The sequence below is a fragment of the Borostomias antarcticus genome, assembly GCF_949987555.1.
Source record: "Borostomias antarcticus genome assembly, chromosome: 17".
In the NCBI taxonomy this organism is placed as follows: domain Eukaryota; kingdom Metazoa; phylum Chordata; class Actinopteri; order Stomiiformes; family Stomiidae; genus Borostomias; species Borostomias antarcticus.
The window spans coordinates 14,510,176-14,521,790 of NC_140250.1; the positions used below are offsets into that span (position 1 = coordinate 14,510,176).

At 45.0% G+C, this 11,615-nt stretch overlaps 1 protein-coding gene across 1 annotated transcript; it reads left to right on the top strand.

Moving 5' to 3' along the window:
* Nucleotides 1-8,333: 8,333 nt before the first annotated feature.
* On the top strand, nucleotides 8,334-9,921 carry p2ry8 (P2Y receptor family member 8; the record flags this gene model as incomplete). Its single annotated transcript, XM_084452011.1, has 2 exons — nucleotides 8,334-8,626; nucleotides 9,216-9,921. The coding sequence occupies 2 exons, from the start codon at nucleotides 8,334-8,336 to the stop codon at nucleotides 9,919-9,921; spliced, it is 999 nt and encodes a 332-aa protein (XP_084308137.1).
* Nucleotides 9,922-11,615: the final 1,694 nt, after the last annotated feature.

An 11,615-nucleotide genomic window follows, 5' to 3' on the forward strand; every position in this document is an offset into this window, starting at 1 on the left:
TCATCTTTATTAAAGAAACAAAGCAGGAATGGAGGTTCCTTTGTTCCACTGTGAGTGTCTGTGGATGTGTATTGTTGGCCTGGCCTGTCACGGGGGATGGCGGAGCAACAGGGTATGAGAGGGTCTCTTTATCAAGAACTGCATTCCAACCTGAGGCAGAGTGTCCCACAATATCACAGAACTGTTTTGTGGTCAGTAGAACGGTCAGTAGACTGTGTCATGTCCTACACCACTACAATGGGATCTGGCAATAACTTGATGAGATGACCAGGTTCTTGTAGGAAGATGAGAAGATTGGAAACAGATGTGGAGAGCCAGGCCATAAGCGCATTCACCAGTCAGTCCTAAACACCTTCACGTGCAGAGGTGCTAGGAATATCTGGATTGGATTCTGGTGATGGGGAGCGGGAAAGTGCCCCAGTCCTGGTGGCAGGAGATGGAAATTATTCTGTGAAGTTAAATCACTTAACTCACTAAGTAACTTATTCGGTAAAGCTAAACCCTTTGATTGGAACAGTGCACAGAGCTCCGTGCATTACGCTTGGAGATTCCGGTGAATGGTGGAGGCAAGGAAGCCGGAGCCGTAACAGGACCCCCCACCCAACGGTAGAGATGTAACGGTATGAAAATGTAATATCACGATTATAGTGGTCAAAATTATCACGGTTATGAGTATTATCGCGTTATTATAAAATGTGCTGAAACTTTTCTAAAACTACTGATACACACACTGAAATCATTTCACCAAGTTGTATATATAAAACCACAAAGAACATTAGCAGCACTATGCACTTTTTGTTTGCATAAACATTAAAATAATGTTTCTAGGAGACTGTTGCTAACTTTGGTTGATGCTGTACAGTATTTACACAGAGTATTTCAAAGCGTGGAAATCACACACGGTTTTAGTGATACTTTTATTGTGATAAATTCAATCAAATGTTATCGCGGTTTATCCTTATACTGTACCGGTAATCGTTACATCCCTACCCAACGGTAGCCTCCTGGCGACCCACCCAACGAGAGGACTCCACTGACCCCTATATCGGAGGTGTCCACCTCCACGACGAAGGACCTTGAGGGGTCAGGATGGAGCAGGACCGGCGCGGAGGTCAAGTGAAGTGAGGTCAGTGAAGGCAACGCTGGCTGCAGATGTCCAGGAGAAAGGGCGCAGAGAGGAGGTAAGAGAGGAGAGGGGAGCAGCTACAGTACCTGGCTGTAGTCCCTGAAGTGCCTATAGAAATGGGCAAACCCCAGGAAGCTCTGCAGTTGCTTGCGGTTTGTGGGCTTGGTCCACTCGACGACAGTCTGGATCTGGGTCAGGCCGAGTCCGTCCACCCTCCATGATGAGTCCCAGGAACTCCACGAAGGGAGCGTGGAAGGTACACTTCCTTAATGAAGTGGCAGATGCTGGATGACGAGGCAGACATGCTGTATGTGTTCCTTAGTGCTCCTGGAGAACACCAGAATGTGGTCGAGGTAGAGCACCATGGAGATATCCAACATATCATGCAGAACATCGTTCATCAGGGCCTGGAACACTGTGGGGGCGTTGGTGTGTCCAAATGGCATGACTCGGTACTCATAGTAGCCAAGAGGTGTCTTGAATGCTGTCTTCCACTCATTCCCCTCACGGATCCGGACAAGGTGGTACGCCTTCCGGAGATCCAACTTTATGATAATGGTGGCACCCTGAAGGGGTGCGAAGTTGGAATCCACGAGGGGGAGAGGGTACTTGTTCTTGACCGTGATGTCATTGAGTTGCCCAAAGTCGATGCACGGCTGGAGGGACCCAACCTTCTTCTCAACAAAGAAAAACCCAGCTACCACCGGGGAGGAAGAAGGTCTGATGAGCCCTTCGGCCAGACACTCGATGTTGTATTTGTCCATGGCTGCCTTCTTGAGGAGAGAGATGGTAGAGGCGGCTGACCAGGAGGGCAGCAGGATGGAGCTCGATAGCACAGTCGAAGGGCCAGTGCGTAGGGAGATTAAGCTCTTTGCTAAAGGCCTCTCCCAGGTCATGGTAGACCAATGGTACGGTGGACAGTTTGGGGAATGCAGGAACTGGCCGTTCAGCGAGAGAGGGAGACTGGGCTGTGTGGAGACATGGTTCATAACAGACTGTGCTCCAGCTGAGAATATGGCCAGGACCATAGCTGACGTGGGGGACATGGAGTTCCAGCCAAGGTCATCCCAAGAGTGAGAGGGCCTTGAGGAGTCTTGATCATGAAGAACCGGATCTCCTCCACATGATTTCCCGAGATGGTCAGGGTGAGTTTGGTGCGTGATGGGTTCCAGACAGTGTCCATCAAGAATGGTGATGGCGAGAGGGAATTCCAATGTATTGCTCCTGAAAGTATCAGAGTGATGTTTCGAGCACCATGCTCTTCGTCACTCGAGTCGACACTCTTCAAGTATCAGTCTGATGACGACATTACTGACATTTTCACCATCAATAAATTAGTGAAACTGGAGCCTAGCAGGGCGCGAGCTGTTTCTTTCTTTTTAATTTAGGTATGAGTCACATTCTGACACACATATTACTATATACACTTATCACTTTCGCTTTTGGTGCGCATCAATGGTGTGCACTAACATATGTGAATACGCCCTCAGACACAAGTGTTGGTGCTCCATCTGCTCAGTAGAGAAGCTTGTAAAACCCTGACTGTCCTACAGCTAGGCAGAGAGACAGACAGCCGGCATGCAGACAGACAGCCAGGCAGACAGGCAGGCAGACAGGCCGGCAAGAAGGCAGACAGGATTGAATGAACAGGAACAGAGAAAACACAGCGGCCGGCTAGGTCAACACAGGTGTCTCTATCACAGTGAGACGTTACATAACCTAAAGCTTCTGTTTTCTGCCTTTCTTTTCGCCATTTTTAAGAAGGGGTAACATGGTTACAGTTGTAGTATGAGATTGCTATGACTACTGTCACAGAAGAGAGGGCGTTTCTGGGTCCTGTCTTGATTGACCCGCCAAAACAACAGCAGAGCATTGTGGGTTTGTAGTATTAGCGGTGAATGCGCTGTATAATACTGGCGGGCCAGCTCTAGTAGTCATTTGGTATTGCCTCGCGGGCCAAATATAATTACACTGCGGGCCAAATTTGGCACCCCTGGTCTAGTGCTTCCTATTCCATATACAGTATTCACAGAGAGCGTTTTCTTGAACGTACTGTAGAAGCGCGTGGCAGTGTTATTTCTTCATTCACGTGTGGTCTGTGTGTTCTCTCCTATGGTCAGGTGCACGTGGTGAGCCATGCTGCAGGCCCAGGCTTCAGGGATGTGCTGCTCCTCTCTCAAGCTCTAACAGTACCCTAAAGATTAAGTCAAAGCTGGAACACACCTGATTCCCAGTATCCTCTCAAACGGAAATCAGAAATCAGATTAGCCATCCCGCCAGATTAAAGACATTTGAGGCCAATAGCATGGCAGAACTAGGTGTGAGATGACACATTTCCCCTCCAATGTAGCATGCGCCCAAAGCCTGCTTCCCGGAAACCGCGGTACTGATGCCATCAACCACAACTGCCTCTCTCTCTCCATCTATCACACACTCTCACTTCAGCCTGATCTAGAGGTGAGTATACAACTGACTCTCATTTGCACTTCATAATAATTGTCAATGATTCTTTCTTTTTATTTTTATTTTTTTACTGTTACAGATTCTTGATTCGATATCAAAATGACAAAATAATTTTAAGATTGTCTTTGTTCATCATTGCATTGAGGAGTACATGCCTACTGTATAGTCAACAATGGTTGTTTAGATATAATCAATGCTGATATTGAAGGTTGGTTGATGAGGGATTCAACAGCAGGCACGCCATACGAACACGCCATATGATCTTGTTTTTATTTTGGGGTTAGGGTTGGGTTAGCATAAAGCTTAGTTCTTTTCATGTGTGCATGTGTGGAGATTGATTGTGCAACTGCAGTGCACTTGCTTGTTCATATTGTAGCCTTGCTCGAAGTAAATTGTGTATTGTGTCTAGAAAGAGGTGAGTGGTTTTATAACCAAGTGCATCAGAGATTATCACATTAATGTTTGGTTTGTGGCCATTTACCCGTTATGTGTTAGTGAAAGTATATTCTTATTCCACATGAGCAGTAAAATGAGGAAGTGCATTCTAGATTGGTAGAAGGTTAACCCTCCTATTGTGTTCCTGTTTCTGTGTTCCTGTTTGCGCCCCTTTCCAAGTTGTTCGTGGCCAAATGTGGCCGGTCTGTTTTAACTGCTTTATCTTTTAAACTAAGAGGTCAGATTTGGTAAATCTGGTATCTGGTGAAAGCTGAAGACCTGTGAGATGTTAAATCTGATTAAATAATTAACATAGATATTATCAAATATGACTATGTACACAGTATAAATTGAATATTTTATTTCCGTTTATTATTCAAATAAGAAGGCCTGTTGAACCCTGAAACTCTGTATATATCTGCCAAACAACACATTGGATCAGTTCTTCAATATTACAACATATTCTGTGCAAAATCTGATGAGAATATGAAATAATATGACTTCTCTGGAGAGGTTTCAATGTGGATTGGGTCAAGGAATGTCCAATCATGAAAAATGTCATACTGACTGAATATCATGTCAGAAACATGGCATGTGACATAGCTATGCACCCAGGACAGTCTGGGGATCCATTTAAGATAAATATGTATATATATATATATAAATGTATATTGGGGGGGTGAGGAATGTACTAATAATGGATAAAAATGCATAGTGAAGGCATCTGATATGATACACATGGCATGTTACCATTCTACATGCTCAGGTAGGTCAGTGGGTCAATCTAAGACAAAATATGGCTATACATCAATCAATCAAATTCAACTTTAAGGGCAAAGTTCTCCAAGCGAGAACAATTGTGGCGTGGAGTTTTGAACGCCCGGGGGTGCATTTTCGCTAGGATTTGTTGCACACGTCCAACGGATCCTAGCAAGACATGATCCCCGTGGCCTACGACCCAAGACATGATCCCCGTGACCTACGACCCAAGACATGATACCCGTGACCTACGACCCAAGACATGATCCCCGTGACCTACGACCCAAGACATGATCCCCGTGACCTACGACCCAAGACATGATCCCCGTGGCCTACGACCCAAGACATGATCCCCGTGACCTACGACCCGCAGAATGTTGCGCCCAGATCTTCCCCCACTAATTCATGGGTCAGCGTTCCATCCGCATCATCGGCAAGCCTCTCAGACAACACGTCTATTTACCACTCTTCTCTCTCTCTCTCTCTCTCTCTATGGTTATGCACCAATTATTTCTCTACTCTTATAGATAATAGAAGAGAAAGCTTCTCTACAGCATCATCCTACTTAACTATAACCCCTTTTTAACCTATAAACACTGTCTCAGACTAGTGGTTAACATGAATAACTGCAGTGACTATAGAAAGGAGACGCTGAAAATGTATTCCAAAATGAACATTTATTGTAAAACAAATTCAGTCTGAAATGTGTGGTTCACGTGTAGGAATATGTGTGTGTGTGTGTATGTGGGGGGGGCGTGTTTTCCATCTGATGGATGAACATAATCTCGTCTTATGTTTTTTGTCAAATCGTGTAGCTTGTGGTGTCTGTGGCGTGGATAGTGGCGTGGTAGCGAGACTCCGCCCCCGTGGGTAACAGCCGGTCAGGAACAGTACAGTGACCTCTGGGCAATCTCCATGCACCCACGGGTGAAGACCATGTGTCTCTAGCCCACTCAAGGACTGTGTTGTGCGGCCCGTGGTGTGGTCCGTGGCGTGCATAGTGGCGTGGTGGCAAGACTCCTCCCCCTCAGGTCAGAGCCGGTCGAGGACAGTGTACCGCTCTCCAGGTGACCCACCTGCACCACGGGTGAAAAATGTGTGCCTCTAGCCTACTCAGGAGCTGAACTGGGAATGAACTGGGTGGGGGGGCATTTTTGTGTTACTCATTCATTTCCTATGGCGGTCAGTTTTGACCGGGAAGTTCGGGAACAACCTTGATGTTATAAAGTTGAATAAAACCTCAAAATTCAATGCAAGTGGTTGGTCAGCAATTTTATATGTTCAAATGCCTAGTGTGGAGGATATCATAAGGCCTTGAGGCAATCAAATCGAAAACACAATATTTATGATTGATTTTAAGTTGTAAATTGGTCTGACTTGACCGAACACAATAGGAGGGTTAATATAGCTAATATTGCACCAAGAGCAGTGTTGTCGACAAGAACATTTAAGTTAATGTAATAGATAAGATGTAGAATAGATAAGATCCGCAACACGATGGGTGGAACAGTTGGTAACTTCCAGTATAGTTGTTCATAATCATAACAGACAGTTGGTATAGTTTTTTCATAACAGACGCGCTGGCAGTTTTCAGAGAGAGTACCACACCTCACCACCAACGTACACTTTCCTGTGTGCCTGCTCCACCCTTCAGCTTCTCACTGTGGTCGCAATCGACAGCTCAATTACCGCAGTAAAGAAAAGACAAAACAGTTCATTGCAACAGAGAAACTGCAAGGAAGTGATGTCATTATTTACACAATATATCAGTCACAGTAATTGCCATCTCTTACTAAATCAGTGAACCTTGAGGAACATCACTGAAATCAGGTAGTTTACTGTATGATTTGTAACGACCAGCGTCATTTAAAAGTTCTGTGGAAGTTGAGGGAACTTGAGGGAAATGGCCTGTAATGATGCTGATCATACGGTATACATTCACCAAATCAAATCAAACTTTATTTGTATAGAGCATTTCATACACAGGGCAACACAATGCGCTTTACAGGGAGCAATGGGGGGGCGGGCATGGGTCCCACCCCTACATATTCCAGAGGGAAGCAAAAAAAACAGTTTCACCCGGGGGCCAGAGAAGTGAGCTGTAAAAATTATTCCCTGACCCCTCTCAACGAGAAGATCGAGCAAGCTCCTGGAAAATTTGTGTCTATTGGCTAAGAACAGCAGTAAACATGGGCTAAATATTTCATAAGAGAGACATACAGTAGACTAACAGTAGAGTGCACAAATTGTTACAGAGAAGTTGCCTACATGGTAGGCCATTATGTGTTAACTATCCCTGTAGTGTCTAATATGATATTTAAGTGAATCATATAACAAAGCACAGTAAGCACTTAGCAGAACAGGCTCATAGAGAATGTCGCAAAGCAGAGGTGGGGGGCCCTGCAGGAGACAGGGGGAGTCCACATGACCTGTTTAGAGGTACTGTATAAGAGGGAGAGACACTAGGGAGGAGGGAGGAGGACAGGGTTAGTGGCTGTACTGGACATCCACAGCAGACACTGGGGTATCTATCGGACTCAGGGCATCCACTGGACCTGGTTAGAAGGTAGGAGGGATAGAGAAGCACTAGGGAGAGGGGAGGCAGAAAAGGGTTAGTAGCACGCAGAGACATAAAACCAACACAGATATTAAAACAGAACGTGCCAGTTGCAGGGCAAGCAGCATCTGTATACACATCTAAATATACACACAGTGCATAACAAGATATACACCAATGTATACAGAGGATTCACAAGCAGGCTGGAGGCTGCCTTTCTGTGTCTCTAGGTCCTGGCTAGTGATTGTAGGCTAGGCTGAAAAGGTACGTCTTGAGATCTCGCTTAAAGATTTCCATTGTTTCAGCCCTTCTTAGGTACTCTGGCAAGGTGTTTCAGAGGTTGGGGGCATACTGTAGAAACTGAAAGCTGCCTCTCCGTGTTTCTTGGTCCTGGCTTTTGGAACTGTTAGGAGTTCAGTACCTGAGGACCTGAGTGGTCTGTTCGGCATGTACCTGACAAGCATGTCTGAAATGTATTCAGGTGCGTGACTGTGGAGAGATTTATAGACAAATGAAAGTATTTTGAAGTCTATTCTAGAATGCCAAGTAACCAGTGTAGTGATTGTAAGACTGGTGTGATGTGTGCCCTCCGTCTAGTCTTAGTGAGGACTTGTGCTGCAGCACTCTGTATCATTTGTAATTTAGATGTTGCTTTCTTTGGTAGGCCAGACTGTAGAGCATTGCAGTAGTCCAGCCTGCGTGTGATGAAAGCATGCATTAGAACCATGGAAGAATCAAACCTTTGTTTCTTACAAGTGGGAAAATACACCCATCACATTATCAGTCATCACTTCATCACATTATCAGTCATCATGTGTGATATGGTTTTCCCATTCCTTTTACAATATGATATGAGTGTATTGGTATTGGCACCATTTTTTATGAGAAGATACACACATTTTGTAAATATCTCTTAATTCTGTCTGTCGGTGTTTGTCCGTCAGTCAGTCTGAATCCAGGTAACCAGTGAGAGGTCACCCCCCCACCATCATCATGCCTTGGAGTTCCAACGCCACCAGACTGGACAACGCCACACTGTCCCTGTTCCAGAACACGGTAGCCAGCAGTATCATCTCAGTCATCTACATCATTGTCACCGCCGTCAACCTGATAGGAAACGGTCTCTCAATGTGGCTCCTCCTCTTCCGGACCTCTCCAAAGACTCCCTCCATCATCTTCATGATCAACCTGACGCTGACGGACCTGGCCCTGGGTGCCGCCTTGCCCTTCCAGGTCTCTTACCAGCTCCAAGGCTACAACTGGACTCTGGGATCTGGGATGTGCAGGTAGAACTCCCTCAAGTAGTCATTTAAAGTCGCACTGAAATGAAAAAAGCATTCTGTCCCATTTTGCTTCACATAATTGGTCATAGTGTTCACCTATTCAACGATGTATGCCAAAAAATGTACAAAATTCTACTTTTGTTGTAATCTTATATCAAAGTATATAATTTCTTACTTCCTGGAAAACGGTAAGTCACGTGCAATGATGACAGGTACCTTCGATTTTAGGCCAATAATCTCACGACATCCACCCGTCAATCAACGCTATCCTTCTATCGAATTTGTCTAAAGTTCTTAAAACCCGTCCACTTGTCAATGTTCCAATCAAATTCCTCTAAAAATATGTCCCACCCCCATACCTTGTTGTGTCGGAAATACGTCAAACTAGGGAAGTTAGATGATCTCAAACGTCCGTTTCAGTGCGACTTTAAGCAGGACAAAAGAAGAGGGTGACAGGCAGACAAGGGAGACAACAGCACAGAAATAGCCAGGAAAGACTCATTGTATGACATTTCTGAGAAAGGGATTGAAACCCCCTGCGGTCTCAACAGGGCTCGTCCATGTGTAACTGTGTTTCCTATATGTTCCCCAGGTTCCTGACGCTGGTGTTCTTTACTAACATGTACTGCTCCATCCTGACCATGATGGCCATCAGCGTGGACCGCTACCTGGGTGTTGTTCGACCCATGTGGTTTCGCCAGACCCGGGGGAAGAAGTTCTTTGCTGTGACAGGCTGCATCCTCATGTGGGCCTTGGTTCTGTCAACTTTGTCTCCTCTGATGACGACTGACCTGACGTTCCATGTCCCGGAGCTTGGCATCACCACCTGCTTTGACGTTCTAAAAAAGGACATGCTCCCATCATTGATGGCCTGGGTGGCCTTCATGTTCACCCTGATCTTCCTGCTCTTCCTCCTCCCCTTCTGTATTACCGCATTCTGCTACATCAGCGTCATCCGAAAGCTCGCCCAGGATGACTCCAAGACGCAGCAGAAGGACAAGGCCATCCGCCTGGTGGTCGCCGTCCTCCTGGTCTTCACTGTCTGCTTCGCCCCCAACAACATCCTCCTGCTGGCTCACACCGTCAGCCGCATATTCTACAAGCGCTCCATCTATACGGCCTACAAGCTTTCTCTGTCTCTCAGCTGCCTCAACAGCTGTGTTGATCCCTTCATCTACTACTTTGCCTCCAAGGAGTTCCGTAAGAAGCTGAGGTGCATGCTGAGGCTGACGAATCTGAGCAGCGTGGAGGAGATAGGATTCAGAACCCTGCAGGGACGGCAACTCAGCACATCATAGGTCTGAGGGAACAGATTCTGTTTCAAACAACGTGGAGCAGAGGAAATGGTGTGTGTGTGTGTGTGTGTGTGTGTGTGTGTGTTGTGTGTGAGTGTCATTAGCGGAGACAGAGGGGTCTCCGGGGTGACACTGGACAGTGACACTGGACACCCCTGATATCTGATTGGTCAACCCAGTGGATTTTTTGGGTATCTAGTAAGTGCACCAAATCCAAAAACGTTTATATTTTGCAGAAAAACAAAAATGAAAAACAAAAATGAGTTTGTAACATTTTCTCTGTAAGTAATGAATTTGTTAGAGCATGATCTACAGTATGTAGCTAGAATTTAGCTGCTAGCTCTGTTAGACACTAATCATTAGACACTAATTCAGATGCTTATTGCAATTGAATGTAAGTGAATGCTGTTAGGTTACTTTCTCTGTTTTCATGTGCGTTTGATAGTAACATGGCAAATTGTGTAATCAGTGGCATTACATTCTAATATCAGTCTGTGTGTTAAGTAGCCTACTCCTCACTAGCTTGACATTATAGTAGTTAAAGAAAGTGTTGTTCTGTTTTTCATATGCGAAAATTGACTGTAAATCCACTTTAAAGCTGATATTACAAATAATAACTAAAGTGCCCCCTGGCGCCCATGGGCGGTTCACTTCTCTTCCTCCTGTCCTCCTCAGTTTTTTGAGTCACCAGCCGATATATATATATATATATATATATATATAGTCCTATATATATATATATATATATATATACTATAGTGAATGGTGATGTCACGAGAACCGATACTTCGGTACCAAGTTGATGCCAAAATTCTGAAAATGTGATGGTACTCGTTTTTTCCAGTACCATAGGTACCGGGGGTGCAAGTCTTCCGGACCTGACGGGTGAATATTATTGCTAGTGTACCGGTAGCAGTAACGGCAGCTAACATTCTTAGATTGAGGAGACACAAAACAACACAAACGACAGAATGGGTTTGTATGCAGCTACTAGTCTAGTTAACACTTTTCACTTTCACATCAGCCTCGCTTCACCAGGCTATCCTTTATACTTTCAAATAGCCATGACCAATTACATTAACCATTTCCAACTCTATTTTTTTTGTACCATTATACACTAGAAGACTGATAATAACCTACCAAAATCAATCAAAAAGGCTTAAAAAAACATTTTTGGCTGTTTGGCTAGGTACTTTCTAGCTTAGCTAGCGCTAGCCACAACCACCACATCTTGTTGAGGTCAGTTGCTAATGTTAGCTACTGTAGCTTGTATAGCCAGTCGGTTTAGGCCCCGGCGTCCACAGGTAGGCTACACGAATATTTAGCAGTATACTTTTTTCTCTGCGTTTTGGCCTCCCGTCCACATTCACACAAAGTTTTTGGTCACTGAAAATCTTCAAATATTTTTGAGGACGCCTTCCAAGGTGGAGATCTTTAAAAATCTGGTTTAAGTGGATTTGTGGGGAAGGATAAAACTGAGCTTTCGGGTCTCCTTTGCGCACCTTTCTCTATCGCGCATGCGCCAGGAACAGTCTGAGCAGAGCAACGGCTGCTATATACAGGACGCTTTATGGGCTATTTGGTCCATGTTGCTAGGCTTGATTAATGCATTAGAAATCAACCTAGCTTTACTCCTAGAGGAGGCAAATAAATATACTGCGGCAAATTGTTTTTATTCCACCTCTCTGTAATTTTGC